At 49.8% G+C, this 20,028-nt stretch overlaps 1 protein-coding gene across 1 annotated transcript in view; it reads left to right on the forward strand.

Annotated features, from left to right (window-relative positions):
• LOC8025915 (E3 ubiquitin-protein ligase HUWE1) overlaps window positions 1–20,028 on the forward strand; it is a 105,402-nt gene that overhangs the window by 77,506 nt on the left and 7,868 nt on the right. The window contains exons 56-68 of the mRNA XM_042286921.1: window positions 2,956–3,372; window positions 4,300–4,413; window positions 5,152–5,394; window positions 7,092–7,142; window positions 7,507–7,576; window positions 7,665–7,762; window positions 7,860–8,080; window positions 9,149–9,431; window positions 11,638–11,942; window positions 12,607–12,935; window positions 13,651–14,261; window positions 14,640–14,755; window positions 17,900–18,170. Coding sequence (XP_042142855.1) covers window positions 2,956–3,372; window positions 4,300–4,413; window positions 5,152–5,394; window positions 7,092–7,142; window positions 7,507–7,576; window positions 7,665–7,762; window positions 7,860–8,080; window positions 9,149–9,431; window positions 11,638–11,942; window positions 12,607–12,935; window positions 13,651–14,261; window positions 14,640–14,755; window positions 17,900–18,170 — 3,129 coding nt within the window. The remainder of the gene's footprint in view (window positions 1–2,955; window positions 3,373–4,299; window positions 4,414–5,151; window positions 5,395–7,091; window positions 7,143–7,506; window positions 7,577–7,664; window positions 7,763–7,859; window positions 8,081–9,148; window positions 9,432–11,637; window positions 11,943–12,606; window positions 12,936–13,650; window positions 14,262–14,639; window positions 14,756–17,899; window positions 18,171–20,028) is intronic.

Raw genomic sequence — 20,028 nt, forward strand, 5'->3', positions numbered from 1 at the left:
AAGCTAACAGAAAGTTGCCGAAGGCAAGCGGAGGCGTAACCTGAAGCAAGGCACTATTTACGGCTTTTTAAATCCCGCTTGCAAGTAATGAAGGAAAGTTTTTCAGTCTTCTGATTTTTCGGACTGCTCTATTCTTCGGACGTTTTTTTCGGTCCCTGCAAAGTCCGAATAATCGGTCGGCGACTGTATACTTCAGGGGTGGAAGCGCTGCGCCAATTGCGCCACCCTGCGCCAATTCACTTCCCTGCGCCAGCCTGCTCCAAAACGCCAATTTCAACTTTTTTTTTTTTTTTTTTTGTGTGTTTTCTTTAAATTTAGTGGAAAACGGTTGGCCACGGGCCACCATGAGGTGGGTACTTTTGCTTAGGTGTCACTGCGGGTGACTCGTACCAACTCGACTGGGGCTCCGAACCATGTCTAACCTCAGGGCGATTCGTCGATTTTAGTTCATCGAGAGTGCGATGTCGTTTTTTACTACAAAGAGTTTATATACGAACACATCGGTTTGGTTTCGGGCATAGTTGGTTGGCGCGGTTGGAGCGCGCATGCAGTTGCCCGTGGTCCCGATTTGCCGTGATCGTGGGAGTTGGTGCCTCGGCACCGGTGGGCTACCTTGGCCATTAACATGAGCAGAAGTAAGTGGTCTTTACTAGCTTTACCTGTTATTTGGTAGCCTACCATATTTGGACGCTTAGCCGTGAAGAATCGCGAGCACAGGCACATCCGTTCTCGAGCTCATTTTGTCTTGTCAAGACGAAACCAAAACCATCATTGTGTGCGCGAATGTGCACACTGTCGTGTGTTGTCTACCGCCGTCAAACCACTGGCGAAAACAATACCCGCGATCTTAAGCGAGTTGGTTAACTGGCAGTGCTACACACTTCTTTGCTTCTTTCCTTTGGCGTGGAGGAGTGGGGGTTACATCAGAAATGCCGTACAACACTCCCGCGCTGCCGATTCCTGTCAAGAACGCACCTTAACTTGCTATAGCCACTCTACTCGTATAAGTTTCTGGTTTGGGGGGGGGGGGGGGGGGTTGCGTAGGGTAGAGAGAAGTTGGTGGGCTTTTTGTCACGTAAGAAGGCAGCCTGCCCCGCAGGGATCAGCGCCTGATCAGCTACATCTCATTTTCAGTCTCGTTCAAACTGTCTTCTTTTAAAGCACTTCTACTGAGTGCACAACAACTCATAAGCAAGGGTGAGGCAGTTAAGGACATGGACAAGGTGGGGAGTGGACACCTCCTGCTAAGAGATGTGAACTCTAAACTGCCCAAAGTACTCGAGCGCATAAAAGAAATTGACTCTGCTCTTCAAACTTTGAAAAAAAAAGGTGAACTTCAGTTGTATCTAAATTACACAGATTCAGCTTAGTCACAACCCTTTTTTTTTTTAACATGGAGCCTGTGGGCTCTTCTAGTCAGTGTTTATGCTGCATATGTATTAGTGGCATGTGATATTTTTAAGACAATATATTTTTCCATCCAAAGTAATTAGATATAGCTTTGTATGTTAACTTGGGTGTAGGGATTACTGTATTTTATGAACAGGGATTAAGAACATTTGTATTTAATGAAAACAGGTCAGCAAGGACTGCTTTATTCTGAAACATGTTGTGGTACCTTAATTTTTTTTATGGAGACACGCAATGCACAGCATTTTATGGAGTACATAAGGTTGCGTTGCTCTTCTAGTCGATGCTTAAAGCTGCATATGTACGAGTGACTGTGGTGGTCTAAAGATATAAAATACACATTTTATTTTGCATCTGAATTTTTGTCAAATGTCAGTAGCCTTGTATTTTGTTACTAAACTTGATATAGGGCTTTTTAAGTAGTGATTGAACATGTGTATTCTTTATTAAACAAAAGCTGTAGTCAGCGAAGGTAGTTTATCTGACACCTTGCAGTGGTTTAGTTTTCTGGATACATGTTTACAATTGGTCTATTAAGTAGACTGTTTTGTACTGGCGTGGCTCAAGCTAGGCTTTTATTGTCGGGGCCTCCCATATAAAGTCTGTCATGACACTGCCTGCTGCCGGAATGGTTCTCAAAGCCTTTCCTTTGCATAAATTGCCAATATTCCATATTTCAATGCAATAGAAATAGAACAATGTGTATGTATGTTGCTTGAAAATTATTCTGGGATGTGCATGCATATCTTTTTGCTACATTTTCACATTTAGAAACAACAAATCACTTTTAGTCACCTGTTTGACCTCCGTGACCTGCTCCAAAACCTACTTCTACGGCTACAAAACTTATTTTTGCTGCTCCCGAGCTGCTCTAAAGCGAGCCTTTTACTGCTCCAAAACTGCTCCAAAGTGGGACTTTTGCTGCTCCCAGCCCTGATACAAAAGGCTCTAGCCCGCTTCCACCCCTGATACTTCAATCGGAGCGAACTGGAACTTGGCATTGTGACGTCACCACAACGCCTGCAAAAGAAGCGGACGAATTTGTGCTCCACATAGCTTACCGAGGCGGTCACTCAATTAGGGTACTCGAAAAATAGCCGACGCTAGAAAATGTGTTTGTGCCCCAATTGTCAAAAGAAGAAAAAAAAAAATGGAATGCAGACTAAACGCCCAAGTGGTCATCTCGGTAACTCCGACGCAAGTTGCCGGCCAACGGATCCTCGGTAAGCTGGTTGGAATGCTGGCTCCGGTCCCGTAAGTTGAAGGAGCCTTATTTCAGAGAACGCTTCGAGCGAATTAGATTTTGGTTGCACGTCCAGAAAACAATTATCCCTAATCGTTTGCCGGGGCGGGCTGGGTGCTTGTTGCCGACTTGGCGCATAAATCTTCGGTCTGGCAAAGTGCTGGGTAGGAAATTCTCGGATCGAATGTTGGGATATTCTAATCGCATTGGAATGGTATTAGAATATTCTTCCCCACCCGCCCTCCCGAAAGGGACCGGAGGCCCGTTGGAACGAACCGCGACTCTTGTCCTTTTGCGCCCAGGCCTGAAGCCGGCGATTCTGGAGGTGCTCGAGAAGCACCGCGACGAGGAACTGGCGGAGCGTCGGGAGAAGCGCCGCAAGCTGCAGGAGTCGCAACCGGCGGCTTCGGAGAACACCAAGGAGGACAACAACCACAACCAGAGCGAGGAGCAGGAGCGCTCCAACGCGGTGGCGGCGGCTTCGGCGGTGGGATCATCGTTGGTGGCGGCAAGCGCCATCGCAACCGCCGTGACGGCGGGCGTGGCGACTGCGGCGGCGGGTGCCTCGCGCAACACTAACCCGCCCCCCGCGGACATGGTGCTGCCGACGTACCCGCTGGCGCCGGGCAGCACCGGAGACTCGACGAATGTGGCATCGGCGACCGGCGCTACCGCCGCGACTTCGCAGATCGCGGAGTCTGCATTCTCGCTGGAGCCAAGTGAGTCGGCCCTTTGCTCGATCCCGAGCGACGCTTGCGGAGTGTGGGTCTTTTATAGGGACACTGAAGAGGCTTACCGATATCTGTTTCATGGGATACGGTCTGATAGCCCACTACCCCACTAAAAATCTGGTTTGTTATTTGCAAGAAAATGACCAGTCGAGGAACTACTACTTGCTCATATTTGTCGATAATTCAAAAACCCAAAATATTTTGCCGAGTTCTAGACCATCTAAGTATCCAGGTTCATTCATTAATAAAATTTAAAGTTGTTCAAATATTCGAAATTTTGAATAGTAGTAGCGCGCTTCTTACCGAGCACTGGTGCACTGCAGTGAAGCAATACCCGCGGAAGCGAGCTCGGCGGGTGTTGCTTTTTTTGAGAACCGTCCATGTAGTGCTCTGAATGTAAGAAATGTATTATTGTAGGGGGACTTCAGTGTTTCTTTAGTTGAACCTTTAAAAAGTTTAGTTTGACACCTTTATTGATTTTTAGACAGCAAGACGAAACCCAGTATTTTTTTTTTCACACTTTAATTTTGTATGTTTTAATGGTCATGCTTACCAGATCTTAGTTTTTTAGTTGGCTGCAATCGAAACGATCCACTGTGGAGTACTCACATGCTCGGGAAATGTTGCATCAATTCGCGTGCAAGCAACAGCACGTTAAAGTGTGCATGCTTCGTCACAATCAAATAACCATTGTGCTCTCTCGAATCTGAACTCTGGTGCTTGGAACTTTCCAAAATGTTTGCGTCATCATGGTGGTTGCACGTTTCGCTAAGTGTAACTTGCGACTAGTTTTTAAGTTTTCCCAGTCCCTAGAGTTCCCCGCGACGAGGGATAAGTCCCGAGGCACAAAAATTTGGGACGTACGTTCGTCGCGTGTGAGTGACCCCAGTCGGACGTGCCCTTCGGAACTTGCAGTGCCAAACGACTCGTCCCTGGCGGGCACGGAACGTCTGGCAGCCTCCATTGTGGAACGGGTGCTGGGTCCGGCCCTCTCGATGACCGCTGAACCTGCCACCTCCTTGCCGCAAGGTGGGCTCTAGTTCTTCGGCTCGCCGCCAGAACTCGCCACGTTTTGAGGCTGCGACCGGCTCGAAAGAAAGCCGAGTCAATGCCATAGTCGCCGAGTGAGAACGGCAGGACATACCTTTCGAACGCCCGGCCTGCGGCCCGCGCTCTTCCGTCGTGCTTTCGCTGCGTGCGCTAGCGGCAAACGAGGCACCCAAGCGTTGTCGAAGGTAGAAAGCTCTCGCTGGAGGCGGGACTAGGGGAGCTCCTCCTCGCCGATCTCATTCGGTGAAGGACCACAGCATGGATTAGCTTGCGCGGAACAGACATTTTAGAATTCTGAATTAACCCTTCGTCGAAAGTGCATCGAGCAACACTGGTGTTCGCTACAAATTTGGGCATCGTTTGGCGCAAGTGGCGGGTGCAGACCTAGCGCAAGCGCCAAGTTTGCACCTAGCGCTTGCGCAGCGCTCTGGTCCAATGCATGCTCGGAGCGCGAGCCCGAAATGTGCGACTGCGGAGAGGCCACTTGACTCACATTTTTGGGGCGTATTACCGGAACCCACGTAAGTTGGAGCGCACGCCCCAACTTGCATAAGCAAAGACTCCGCAAACAACACAGTTTGCCGCTCGTCCGTTTGGCGTTTCCCAGACTGGACATCCTTTTCACTCTGTTTTAAGCTATGTTTTTGGTGCGATCTGTGTTTGTAGAAGTGCGCGTCTCGTCGCTCTGTGCCCAAGTTTCCTGTTTCTGGTCCTCAGTGGTGCACCTGCCCTCGCTGACCATTGGGCCCCCGCCCATGAGCTGGCTGGAAGGGCTGGGCAGCACGGCGCTGTCGGCGGTCACCAGCGCCCTCCAGCAGTCCAGCTCGTGCGCCAGCGGCCTCTTCAGCACGGCGCCCTGCCCCATGGACACCTCGGAGCCCGCCGCCACCACCACCACGTCGGGCAGCGCGGGCGGCCCTGCTACCACCCCCGGCGGCGCTCCCTTCGAGGACTTCGAAGGTGACGCGGCAGTTTGCTGCTTGGCAGTTCGAAGGGTTGCGGCTGTGTGTTCTCTTTGCTCGCGCACGAGTAATTCTGCCAAACCCCAGATCGCAAGACTGTATTGGACTTTTTATGTCGCCTTCCAGAAGCAAATGCTAAGCTCGGATTGGACACGAGGGCTATCTCCGCATTTGGCTGGCACGCGCGTTCAGTCGGCGAGGATGCGAATTCAGGCTGATAGCGGCCCTCTTTTCCTAGTGGTGCCTTCTGCTGGCCTCCGGTTTTCTTTTTCCGGCACTACAGCTTTGCTGTAGTTTTGCTGCGAGGTCTAGCCTTTCGGGGTGTGGGGAGGTGCCTGGAAGTGACGGTGCAGAGACGGCCGTGGACCTGCTACGAGATGTTTTGTTCAACTTTTATGTGGGCTTGCTGTTTTGGGTCTGCTGGCCTCGAGACCCAGACTGAATTCTGTGGAAACGTGCTTTTGGTTATCCATGCTTCTCTATGAGGTGCAGTGATTCTGTCTGTCCACAATGCGGGTATGAGACAAAGCATCCACACTAGCGGTACAGAACATGAGCAAGGGTACTGAGCACGAGCTCTTGGCAGTTGATTCCAGTGCATGAGCGCTGCATTGGCGCCCCCCATGACTCCGGCCTCGCGTGCGTAGCATTCGTCTTGCTACAAGTAAGTGTTAGACAAAGCGTAGTTCTGCTTTTCACCAGATGAGCAGTGTCAATCGAATCTTGAGGCGGTTACGTTTTCTGTCTTGCGTGGTTCGCTGGACACTCCTGTAAATCTTGCTTACTGGCTTTTGTATTTCCTTAGTTGCAGCTGCCAAAGTTGATAGTAGAGTGCGCAAAATGTCTTGGTTTTCTTTGGGTTGCCAATTTTTAATGTGATAGCGTTAAAAAGCTTCTCTTGCAGAAAAGCCGGCGTCAACGTCAGTGGCGTTGCGATGGTGAAACTCCCGGTTGGTTGACAGGGTCATGACGTCATAGCCACATGACCTTGCGCGGGAATTTCAAACAACTCCCAACGCTCACATAAAACGTGATGTCACGAGTGGAATGACAGTGATTAAAAACATTGCATGTGATGCGAATTTAATGTTATCACATGTCTCAAATTATTTCTCTTTATAAAGTAATTCATTTGAAAAGAGCATGAAAAGCTAATGAGAAGGCGATGCGAATGGGGCCCTATAACGCTATCGCATTTCACTCTTAAAGGCGAAGGTTAAGCATCCTCCAAGTTTTTGTCTCCCTCGATACTATTTTCTTGGGCGTAAATTTTGTAAAATAGTGTCCGCCCCTTTTTAAGTTTTCTTTACGAGCTTCCGAATTTGCTAGACCATTGCCTGTCTCTTAATTTACCGATAGTTGTAATCATAATGGGCACCGTACGATTGTGAATGGGGCCAGCTGAACATGGAAAACACACAGAGAAAAAATATAACATTCGCATTAGCGGTGCAAATGTTATATTTTTTCTCTGTGTGTTTTCCATGTTCAGCTGGCCCCATTCACAAGCAATGAACCAACATGCTCAGCTTCAGCCAATAACATCGTACGATGTTTGGTGGGTGCTTGTTTAGCGTCGTCCATAATTTCGCTCTTCTTGTTTTGCACATCTCAGAAGTTGAAACTTCAATAACTGTGATGGTAATGTGTGGTACAAGTTTGCTTTTAAATACAACAATTGGTTTGTTGTTGCAGATGTCTTGAACATCAGCACAGACGAGGGTGACCATGACACCGCCTCCCCAGGTGGGTGCATTGGCTTCCTTTGATCATTTACATGGTCTTGCACCGAATGCAGTATGTTCTGTGTTGGCTTCAGCAACACTAATCGGGGAGCATTTCGTGGAAATTGCTGCACCGTATGCTGGCTTTCTTACGTTTAACTTTTCTTTAAATCAACTAAACATTTGCTAAATGTAAAGGAGTTGCGAATCATTGTGTCGCATTAGCACAGATTGTGTGAACAGTGTTTACTCAAGCGGTTTCTCTGTCCCGTCACAATGACTGGGGGATGCTTGTCGTGCAAACTACAAGTGATTGTGGTGAGCACATTGCTATGGTCAGCTTCGGAGACCTATCAGATGGACAGAGCCTGAATTTTCGTTTCCAGACACAAGAGAGGCTGTGGCGGCTGTAGATGACGTCACCTCCGAGACAACCCACGGAGCGGCGGAGGACGGGTGAGTGGATAGCCGAAGACTCTTTCTTGCAGGCGGTTGATTATTTGTCGGAGTGTTTGCTGAGCTGGCTTTCTCGTTTCATCTGCAGAGATACCGGAGTGCCGGTGCCCGCGCAACCACCGCAGCAACGCGCAGGCGAATCGGCAGGTCCTTCGGCATCCAACGACTACTCCAGCATCCTCGGAGGTGAGTGGCCTGTCTTCGGGTGAAGGGGACATTCTAAAGGGGAAGGGACACTGTTGCATGTGAGTTGTGCTGATGGGTTGCTCACTGTCGTTTACAGACGTGGAGATCCCCGAAGGTGTGGACCCTTCGTTCCTGGCCGCACTGCCGGAGAACATTCGGCAAGAGGTGATTGCGGAGCAGCTGCGTCTGCAGCGGCTCCGCACCCGAGCACAGCAGCAGCAGCAGGCTGCAGCCGCGGCCTCGGCGGACGGAGCTGCCACCTTCACGGAAGTGAATCCGGAGTTCCTGGCTGCTTTGCCACCCAGCATCCAGGAGGAGGCAAGTCTCCACCCATCCACTGCCTTCCCTTCTCTCTCTCCACAGATGCTCGGCTACGAACTTGCGCTCAGTTTTGCAGAAACTTGCATTGACCTGTGCACAAACTTGCACACACTGGTGTTAGCAAACACATGTATATGCTTCCTCATGTGCACGCTTGCTGGTGAATACACTCATTCGAGCACACACTAACTTACTTGAGCACACACTAACTCACCCGAGCACACACTAACTCACCCGAGCACACACTAACTCACCCGAGCACACACTAACTCACCCGAGCACACACTAACTCACCCGAGCACACACTAACTCACCCGAGCACACACTAACTCACCCGAGCACACACTAACTCACCCGAGCACACACTAACTCACCCGAGCACACACTAACTCACCCGAGCACACACTAACTCACCCGAGCACACACTAACTCACCCGAGCACACACTAACTTACTCGAGCACACACTAACTCACTCGAGCACACACTAACTCACTCGAGCACACACTAACTCACTCGAGCACACACTAACTCACTCGAGCACACACTAACTCACTCGAGCACACACTAACTCACTCGAGCACACACTAACTCACTCGAGCACACACTAACTCACTCGAGCACACACTAACTCACTCGAGCACACACTAACTCACTCGAGCACACACTAACTCACTCGAGCACACACTAACTCACTCGAGCACACACTAACTCACTCGAGCACACACTAACTCACTCGAGCACACATGTACTCACTCGAGCACACATGTACTCACTCGAGCACACATGTACTCACTCGAGCACACATGTACTCACCCAAGCACACATGTACTCACCCAAGCACACATGTACTCACCCAAGCACATGCACACTCACTCAAGCACAAACACTGACATAAGTGCACTCACTCACGCATGCACTGGTTCACACGTGCGCACTTGCACACAGTCACTCAAGCGCACACTTTTCTATTTTTGCCACACCCACACTTTAATCCATATTCCATTGCACCATCCGTCCGACTGCAGCTCTCATAAACTCCCAAACCCGTGCGACATCCTTTCCAGGTGCTGGCCCAGCAGCGAGCGGAGCAGCAGCGCCTGGCGGCCCAGAACTGCAACCCGGACGTGCCCGTGGACCCGGCGTCCTTCATCCAGACGCTGCCCCCGGGGCTGAGGCAGCAGGTGCTGGCCGACATGGACGACTCGCTGCTGGCCCTGCTGCCCACCGACCTGGCCTCGGAGGCACACTCTCTGCGCCGTGAGCTGGAGGCCAGGCACCGCCAGATGCAGGAGCGCTTCTTCTCCTCCCACGGCGGCACCGCCCTCTCCCGCATCCTGCGCTCGGCCGGTGCGAGCTCCTTGCCTCCTTCCCTTCTTTTGCGGACGCATTTGACTCGGGAATGTCGAAAGAGGGGTGGCGGGGGGAAGACCTGCCTCGTAGACGGGCTCTAATGGGCTAGAGTTTCGAATGCAGATTCAAATATGACTATTCGGTTTGACCTTCGAACTGAGCATGGTTGTGGTGGGTGGGAGAACCTGCCTGGAGATATGTTTGAAAAAAACTAGCATTTTCTAGGACGAGTTGAGTATTAGTTTATGCGATTCCACCTTCAGAGTGAGCAAGGTTTTGGTGGGTGTGGAAACCTTCCTGTTAGGGTTGTGCATATATTTGAGATTTCGAATAGTAGTTCCGAATAATACACTATTCAATATTCGCTTCGAGAAGAACTGCACTATTTGAGTTTTTCGACGTGTTGATTGCAGCAGGTTAGCCCCGTTGAGTGCGCCTCTCACCAAGCACCGGTGCACTGCGGAGAAGCAATATCCGCGGAAGCGAGCTCTGCAGGTGCTGCTTCTCCGCAGCGCACTGGTGTTTGGTAAGAAGCGCACTCAATGGGGTAACCCGCCGCGATGAACACTTCGAGAAATATGAATATTGTAATCCCGTGCTTGGAAGTAAAGCATACATTCAAAGCAGGATGGTGCACCTGTGCCGATTGTATTCGAAAATAAATTAAAAGTTTGTGAATGACTGTATCTACATTGTAGTAAAAGTTTCAAAATTAAACTGTTATGCACGAGTATACCATGTTAGGCAGAGATGCCCTTACAACCTGCGTTCATCATGCACGATTCCTTCTTTTTTAACTCGAGATTAAAGAAAGAATATTTTATATAGCAAGATTTGTAAATTCACTTCTTTGGGTATAGCTGGCCATCTCTACAGGATTCATTTTATGTCAAATTCGTTGTTTACTTGCCATCCCAAGACACCAGACCATCTGAGGTCACAGTTCATAAATATAGATAGATTAAACTTTGTTTATAAATAAACAAGTGGAACAACCTTCAAGTTTAGCTGGGTTTTCGTCGTAAGCATTATGCAATGGTAGTGAAAGGCGTGGAAAACTATTCGATATTCGAATCGAAAATATTCGGGCAAAACCACTATTCGCTTCGAATTCGCTTCGAACTTAAAATCCACTATTCGCACAAGACTACTTCCTGTAGATGTGTTTGAAAAACTAGCATTTCCAACACCCATTCGTATAATAGTGTATTCGATTTGACCTTCAGAGTGAGTTGTTGTGGTAGGTGGGAAAACCTGCCTGTAGATATATCTGAAAAAACTAGCATTTCCAACATTGATTTGAATATTTGTGTATTTGATTTTACCTTCAGAGTGAGCGTGGTTGTGGTAGGTATGGAGACCTGCCTTGTAGATGTGTTTAGTAGGCCAGAGTTTCGAAGTACCGATTGATATAATGGTGCATTTGATTTAACTTCTTAGTTGAGTGGTGGGTACTAAAAACATCTGGGGATGTTTTCGAGTTGTTGCTGTTACGTAAGAGGTCAGCTCCATTGATTGTGGTGGCATTTCTCTTTGCTACCAACCCTGCAATATACCACCCAAGTGAGGGCGGCCAGGTGTTAAGACGGCACGACGTTGTCCTCAGTTTCAGCATAGCTTGGCAGGGGAAGGCAACAGCCCCGTAAGCAAAACATTGACGAAGCTAAGCACGTGGCAATGTCAAACAGTCAGTGCACTGCTAAATTGCATCGTCATCAGTACGCTTACATTGTCATCAGTATGCTCGAGCAAAACACAGACATTGTCAACGTTTACATGGTCATTAGTGTAAGCGTTGACAATGTTTGATGACAACGCTTACATTGTCATCAATATGTTTGAGTTGGTGAAGTCTTCCTCTTCGTAAGCTTTGTTTGTGACCTTCCCTGGCTCATCAAACCAAAGACGGAGCAAAAGAAAAAAAAAAATGCGGAAAAATGGGCAAAAGTTTGAGCTCAATGTAATCCGTTGCCGAAACGACAAGAAGTATTCTGTAGGCTGGTCGCAGATTCTCTGCGGCTCTCTGGAGCTCGAGGGACACGCAAACGTCCGCGACGCACTGCACGTAACCTCAAAACTCGACAATGTTTGATGCTTTTCTTGAAGAGCTCGCAAACACCTGTAGGCTCACCTGCAGCGCTGTAGGGCTCGGCGTTGTTTGCACACTTCTGACTCCCGCGTCTCTCTTGCCTCGTGTGGGCAGCTGGTCGCATGGGCACCCGCTACACGATCCACACGGTGCCCCACCACCGGGGCCAGTGGACCTGGAACGCCCTGTCGAGCCGGGGCGGGGGCGGAGGCTCTTCGGGGGGCGCCACGGCCCTGGGGGGCGGCGGGGGCCAGGGGGGCTCCCAAGGGGCCCGGGGGCGGCAGCTGCTGGACCACGAGGCCCTGGCCTGTCTGCTGGTGCTCCTCTTTGTGGACGAGCCCCGGCTGAACACGGGCAGGCTGCACCGGGTGCTGCGCAACCTCTGCTACCACCCGCCCACCAGGCACTGGGTCGTCAAGGTGCGTTTGGGTCCCGGGGATGGTTGCCACTGCGTAGGCTCTTTTGGTGCTCTAGGGATTGGAGCTGCCGTTGGTTATTTTTTCGTGCGTAGAAAGTGGGTGACGTCTCTCTTGGCTGGTGAGAGAGTCGAGCGACTCGTTCAAACGAAGTTGATTTTGATTTCTAGCTGTGTCGAAACTGAGTTGCCTGAAAACATTCGTACGAGGCGCAAACGTCTCTTTGATAAGCTGCCAAATGTAAGGCTGCAAGTAAGCTGCCACTGCTCTTGGTCCACTCGTAAGACGTGACCATTGTTTTGTGATTTTGGCTTGGCAGGTGTCAAAAAAGTTCTCCAAATTAGCTCAGAAATGGATGGGCATAATAGGAATGACATTTCTCAGTCTTATTTTATAACTCCGATTTAAATGGAAAGTGGTTTCAGAAGGTTGTGTTTTGAGCATTATCTCTGTTGTTGAAAAAAAACTGATTTGGGGCAGCTGGAAGATTTGAAAGAGGCAACACAACAAGAAAGTTCTGACAAAAATAAAATTTTCTTAATCTTTCTGCTTAAGTTTTCTTTCATCCTCGACGGCCTCCTGTTATCGCTACGAAACTGAGTGTTGCAAATGCTCGAGACCATCGCCAAACTTAAAGGGCACATTCTTTTGTCCCTCCCCCCCACAGTCCTTGCTGTCTATCCTGGAGAAGACCAAGGAGAACAAGCCCCTGGAGGGCAACTCCCAGGCAGTTGCAGATCCTCCCCACCATCGGGGCAAGAAGTGGAGCAAGACTCACGTGGGGTCCTTCTCGGAAGGGAGCCGGGGGGGCCAGGGGGGCCCCCAGCAGGGGGGTGCAATGCAGCAGGGGGGGCAGCAGCCCTCCTGGCTCTCGATCAGCCTGGATGCGGCGCTGGGTTGCCGCACCAACGTCTTCCAGGTGGTGAGGCACTGCAGCACCCGCCGGCCCTGCCCACAGGTGTCCATACACCCGCAGGCCTCTCCCGTGGTCTGCAGGTGAGTATCTCCTTCCAGGGGTAGCCGTTCTAGGGTACCTTCACGGGATGCTTTTTTAGGGGCACTCCTCCCACTGTACTTCGTACCAAAGCATTCCCCTCGTAGTGTATTCTCCTCATTGTATTCCGTCGGAGGTATACGGTACCCCCCAGAATACTCCCTTACAGTCCTATATTGGGCATTGTTAACCTTTCCACTAACCTTTAGACACTTCAATCTTTTCCTCCTACAGATGCCCACACTCGCACAGTGTTGCTCGCTCGGATTTAGTTGCTGTCACACTTGCAGGCTGAGCCACCCACAGACTGGAGTTTATGAGAACAACTAACAAGCCTTCAAACCTGGACACCAGCTGTCATTCATGGCTGCTGGTGTCCTAATTATAAGCTGCTAATGAAGCGGCTTGTATAACCACAATTCATTTTCGCCAGATCTTCTGAATGAACGAGGGAAATTAATGTATGGAATCTTGTGGTTCTGTCTCTGTATGCTTTCTGTGTTTGCTTCTGAGCTAACTCCACACTTTCGTACTGGAGCAAGCCTACAAACTTGTCTGTCAAACTCGTTTCTCGCAGTGCAGTCGAGGTTTGCACACCTGGGTGTGTAACCTCTCGGTGATTAATGCCAGAGGGGGGGGGGGGGGGGGGGGGGGGGGGGAACGAAATTTGCGTGTATTGGTCTCTGACTAACCACGTCTTTTCATTCATCCTTGCAGGCACGTACTAGACACCCTCATCTCGCTCGCCAAGAGCTTTCCCGTCCACTTCCTTCCCGAGAAAGTCCGCGGGGGTGGAGCCGGATCGTCCACAACCGCCAAGGGAATGTGCCGCGGCGGTGGTGGCGTCAAATCCGTCGCTACCTCCTCCTCTGTGACCGCCACGTCGTCGTCCTCGCCAGTCACCACGGAACCCGGCCGCGACGGCGACTTCTGGAGCGTGCTGGTCCGCCTGGACTGCAACACGACGAGCGGCAACGTGGGCAAGCGTGCCCCGAAGGCTCCGCCGGACGACGAGGGAGGCGCGTCGTCGTTCGAGGCGTCGCCACTGGCGCAGCTCATCTCGCTGTTGGCGCATCCAGTCGTGAAGCGGAGCTCGCTGCTCACGGACCGGCTGCTCCGGCTCTTGGCATTGGTGTCGATGGCAATTCCGGATCAGGGCAAGGAAAACACGCCGCCCACGGCGGCCGCGGCCGCCGCGGCTGCTGCGGCGTTGCCGGCACCCGTGACGGCGAACGGAGGGTCGGCGTCACTGGACTTGGATGGCGCGCTGCTTGGCAGGGCGACGGAGGTGCCCTCATGCTCCAGGCAGGAGTCCGCAGCGTCCAATGGTGAGGAACGAGGCGACTGATTGGTTACCTCGCTGTTCGCACCTGCCTCACGATTAGCGTCTGCCTTGCTGTTAGCACCTGTACATCGCAATGCTCAATAGGAGTGGGCGAGTAGGTAAAGCTGGGACCTAGGGAGCCAGTTAGGTCTAGGCACACAGCTCTTTGCAGGTGTGCATTTGGATGGCACGTTGTCACGCCTGGCTATGGCATTCGAAATAGCTCACCGGCCCGAACCTTCGCTGTTTGCCAAGTTGTGCAGAAATGTGGTGTAATTATTAGTCTTGTGTTGGCATAGTGAGCTCTGAGGCATGCAAGCGTGTTTTGCGGTTACCCTTGCAGCTGAGCGAGCTGTCTAATGTTTTGCTGTTCCTTCCCCAGCAACTGCAGCTCCAGCAGCCGAGAAGGCAAGCAAGCCACCGGAGGTGCCCATTGAAGAAGAGACGCCGGAGGTGGAGAGTGTGGTGTTGGAGCAACATCTCAAGCTGGCAGTGGAGGTGGGACATTCGGCAGAATTTTTCAGAAGCCCAGCTTCCCTTGGGTGCTGCGATTTTTGCCCAGTACCATGTACGGTAGCGGACAGATTTTTCGGACTTCCCCGAAAAGACGTTTGAATACAGCTGAGGGGGGACACCACCTTAAAATTATAATTTTCGAGAAAAAAACTGACTTGTTCCAGGGTGTCTAGCTACCGGGAAAACCGGGAATTGTCAGGGATATTGTCAAAGCCAGCGCAGTCAGGGAAAATGAGCCGGAAACGCCATCAAGTGCCCTGAGCAAAGACTTGAGGACTTGGGTGGGCAGAAAAATAGGCAATAAATTCTGCTTAGAGTGGAGCGGGGGCTCTGCTCCCCCGAAGTAGAGCGTGCTACCCGATGGAGAGCAGCCGACAAATATAGTCCAAGCCTTGCTTTACCTTGCCTTGGATTTAGGGCGCGACACGAGGCTCGATCCAGTTAGAGCTACGAGATTTAGTGACAAATGGGAAAGCTGCAGACGCCAATCCAAGCCTTAAGCCGAAAGTGTGCATCTGGCGGCCATGCTGCCATTAGGTTATTGACGTGTTTGGTTGAGTGTCTCGTTTTCATTGTGTTCCCGGAGTGGCCTCTTCACTGACGATGTCGGCGGCAAGAAAGTGCTTGTTTAATCCAGACTGGACGAACCCAAATATTTCGGAATATGCGAGTTGGATTAAGCTTTGCAAAATGACCCTCACAGTGCTCAATGCTCAGTGTCTTGTGTTGTAATGGTGTTGTATATTTAACCGCCCAAGCAATAATCACGGAATTTCACCGAAAATTGTCAGGGAAAGTTTGGAAAAGTCGGGGAATTTCAAAATAACAACTTGCTAGACACCCTGTTGTTCTTTTTTTATGTATTGTGGTTGCACAACTAATAGTGCACACTCCTGCGCAGTTTTATTGCAATATCTGAAGTATTTATGGAGAAATAAACATTTTCGGCAAGCAGACGTGTCAAAATCGTGTTTTGGAAATGTGAATCTCTGTTTCATATTTTCAAACTGCTATAGCTCCGCACGGGTATGCCCTAGAATAAGGACTATATGCTTGTTGGAAAGAGCATTTCTTCGCAGTTTCAGTGCATTAAACCTTTTTGTTCGAGAGTAAAAACACTATTCGGGCAAAAACATCATAGAAGTCCAGCCTTCACGTGGAAGAGGCTGTGCACGTGGCCAAAAATTGAAAAGCCCGCCCCGATTTAACAGAAAACTGACTAGATCCAGCATTCGTTTATAGTAACATGCATTTGTCTGCTATGTATTTCGACGATGCTTGCCCTGTCCATGATTGCTGACATTGATTTGTGTATTGCAAGCGTGCCCAATTCCTCACTCGTTTCACAATCAAAGTCCACATGCCGATTAGAAAATGAGACTCTTGAGAAAGCTTTTTAAGGGGAGATGCTCCTTGGGACAATTTTTGTAGCGTGAGCTACACTGGCCGAAGTTAAGCAGTTTCGCGTGGCTCGCGTAATGAACCGTGCTGTGCAAGCGCGAGGAGCAGTGACGTCACACGACGCACAGCAGGCGCACCGGAGACTGCGTGCTTCGCCGCCACCGCGTGCGCCTCTCCGGTCTGCTCATTCCAGAGGAGTGACGTCATAGCCGCTGTAGAGGCACTGGCGCCGCAGTGTGCCCAGCTGTGCGCCTCCGTTGTGCAGTAGCCAAGTCTGACGCTGCACCGGAGCCGCTTGATAGCGCCTCTCATTTTGTGCGCATAAGCTCACGCTACGTACATCCTTGCATAGCCGAGCTAAGCCACCTCAATTTTCTTAAATACTGAAGCTAGGAGGTTGCAATTTGCACAGCTGGTGCATGTTGAGGTCCTTTTGCCATAATGCAATCAGTTTTCTGATAATTACCTTGGTAAAATGGCTATGCCTTTATCATGTGCATAAAATGCCATTTTTGTGCACACAATTTTTTCTAAACCTTATATAAGACCACAACTCGAAATAGCCTGGTTGGTTCCTTGTGAACTGTAAAATGTAAAAATCTAAACAAACAAAAAAAACAAAAAAACTTGTGCCTCAAGAAAAAAAAAAAATTGAGTCATTGCATTTTATGTTTTACTTTTCCCTTAGGTCTTTTATAAAAATTCAAAGATATGAATTGTACAACTAGCAAGATTTGTCCTTTCTATGACCGATCAGGAGCATCTGTGCAAAATTGCGTTGTAATACAGTAACTGCAAGTGGCAAAACTTGTGTGCACAAACTATGAAAACAGACAAAAATACCTATTAGAGAAAAACTGATTTGAAAGTTTAGATTTATGTGGTATACCTAAATCCTCACTCAAATAACACAAAACTTGGGGGCAATGTAGTTCCAAATGTCATTGTCTGCACATCCAAACTAGAACTAGCAAAGTAGCAGGCCGAAAATTTGGCAGATTAAAAAACTTGCCTTTATTATGTCTAAGTGGACTTTAAAAAGCTGTCAATAGTGCTTTGGTTCAGGATATGCCTCTGCTTGCGTTCGGCTACTTTCTATTAGCTTGACAATTGCTGTCTTCTTTTCTAGCGTTTTGGTAGAGTACTTTCCGTGCTCCTTAGCGTTACTTCACAGCGGCGAAGAACAGATAAGGCCATGACATCCAAGTCAGCAGAGTGAAAACACGATTCACTGGGATGGGGTGAGAGGCGTAGGTCCACGACTGCAGACTGGCGAATGAACAAAGCAAAACGGTAACAATGATGATAATAATGATGCGCGGCTAGAGAAAAAAAAGAAAGACGTAACATAGCGTCACTTAGCAGTACTCAAGTAGCATTGCTTAACCAAGCCAATCTATGTGCAGCTAACAAAGAATCTAAAAATGGCTGCTTCTCGGTAAGGCTGATTGCTCGTTACGATTTTGTCCGAAAAATTTAACTTTTGGACTTCAAGCTGTCCCAAAACGTTGGTCGTGAATATGCACTTTTTCTATCGGGTAGGTCATGGTTCCTCCTTTAGGTCCGCAATATGCGTCCAAAAAATGGGTCAGCAACTATATTGTTTTTCTGACTATAACTTATTTTGTCGATTCTACACCGACAGAGTCTACTCTGTGTAGACGCGGACGAAGTCAGGCTCCGTGCTTGTGGAAAACGTCTTGACGGCTGTCGCGCGTGTTGCAGACGCTGACGTCCAAGGCGTGCTCGGAGGAGGGCCTGGAGGACGCGACGTCCCTCCTGCTGCGGCTGTCCCGGGGCTGCCCGTCGGCCCGCCAGGTGGTGCTGCGCCTGCTGCTGGAGGGCGCCCGGGACCTGGGGGCCACGGTGGGAGCCTCCATCGGGGCCCTGCTGGCCGAGCTGAGCACCCTCAACGCGCGGCTGGCCTCGGAGCGCCTGGCCCTGGAGGAGAACGAAAGGGACGACGCCGCTGGCCGCCTGCCTTCCCCCGCCCCCGGTGAGCTTCTCGTCCTGGGGGTTCTTTTTCGAGCAACAAGCGCCACGGGGGGGGGGGGGGGGGGGGGGGGGGGGAGTTGTCTGCGAACTACGAACGAAGGGCAAGCCAAAGTGCCCCCTCCCGTCGGAACACGGCGTTGTGCCCATGAATTGGTTTAACGGCGATGGCTTTTTCCGCCACTGGAAAAATGAAGTTTGTTGTTGATGTTACTGTAGTAGTTGTAGTTGGATGTTGTAGTAGGCGTCGTTGTTGATGTTGTAGCTGGTGACGTGTCGTCTTTGTTGCCGAATCCTCGAAAAAAGGTCACCTGCTGGTTGCGGGAATCGAACCTGGGTACCCTGCGTGCGAAGTGGAGACGTTACCCTGAGCCATGCCAAACCGTTAAGAACTCGTTTGCGGTACCCGACACTCGCTAAAGTGGCTTTCTGGAAGAAAAAAAAAAAAGAAAAGGCTGATAACAAAATGCCATAAAGCCAAGAGCTTGTGCCGGAAAATGTGCTTTCACATGCTTCAGAAAAGAAAAAACAAAGGCGTTCAGAACAAAAGGGTCAGGTGTCTATTTTGTTCCGAAGGCTTGTGATTGCGCAAATAAAAAAACAGCGTCGCATTCATGACGCGCTAATTTGCAATGACTTCGCCGTGACTTGTCTCATCTATCGCAGTGACTGTACTGTAGATTAATGCGAGACTGCTCAATTTTTTATTGCTTTTATGCCCTATATTAGATCCTCAAAAAAGGAGTGCCAGAAAAGACGAAATATGTTCAAAGATAGGTGCTGACCAATGGCAACAGCAGGCAGCAAGGCAAGGGGAGAGGGTGTACGTGTGCGCATAGACTTACTTGGAAAAGGTCCTGTTTTAGATGTGCCATATTTGCACGGTTGTACGTCGACTCGACTGTGAGTCAAGCCCTGCAGAATGCACATCAGCAATATAAAAAAAAAAATGGCATTTAGGGGGCGCATTTTGCGGAGAGCACATGAGAATGGCAGGGTGTCTCTTCAGAAAGTCCGGCTTCCAGCACACGCTCGATGCCTTCTGGCATGCTCTGGCTGTGCATGCACGCACGAGACGCACGAGATGTCCAGGCGTTATTGAAACTAGGAAGCTCACGCTGGAGCCAGGAAAAGTGAAGCTGCTCCCCGTCCTTTTCACTTCGTCTGCGACTAGAGACTACGACTCGTCTGCACCGATGCTGTTGTTCCCGTTGTCATCACTGCTGCGTTCTCGAAGAATGTCACCAGCGTCGTCCAACGGAATCTCTCACTTCGCAAATGATTGTAAGAACCGCATGTTGCGTGCTTGCTCGGTCATCGCGTTGCACATCACGGGTAAGCACCGATCGCGCAGTTCTGCGACGTACGTTGCGAGCCTGACCTAGCCCCAGAAAGCATGCAGTCTTTGACCCGCGAAAGCCTCTTTGTTTGCCGTCGCAGTTAGGATACTACTTAGTTGCAGATGCCACTGGAGCACCACCTGCTCTGACGGGTCAAACTTTCATTCGGCGGCGTGGTTGTCCGTTGCTTTTGATTGAACGAGCACCAAAAAAACCTAAACTGCCCGAATCATGCGTGTCAATTAGGGATGGGTGAATATTCAGTTATTACGAATAGCCAATTGAATTCTGTTCTATTCGGCATTCGCTTTGAATCGAATTTTAGTATTCAACAATATTGAATTATTCAACAATATTGAATTATTCGACAATATTGAATTATTCGACAATATTGAATTATTCGACAATATCGAATTATTCGACAATATAGGATTATTCGACAATAATGGATTATTCAACCTTTCTAAATACAGTGAAACCCGACTATATCGAACCCGTTTACATTGAATTATTCCTTATATT

This window comes from Ixodes scapularis, unplaced genomic scaffold (assembly GCF_016920785.2).
Source record: "Ixodes scapularis isolate PalLabHiFi unplaced genomic scaffold, ASM1692078v2 PGA_scaffold8__174_contigs__length_109621045, whole genome shotgun sequence".
Lineage (NCBI taxonomy): Eukaryota > Metazoa > Arthropoda > Arachnida > Ixodida > Ixodidae > Ixodes > Ixodes scapularis.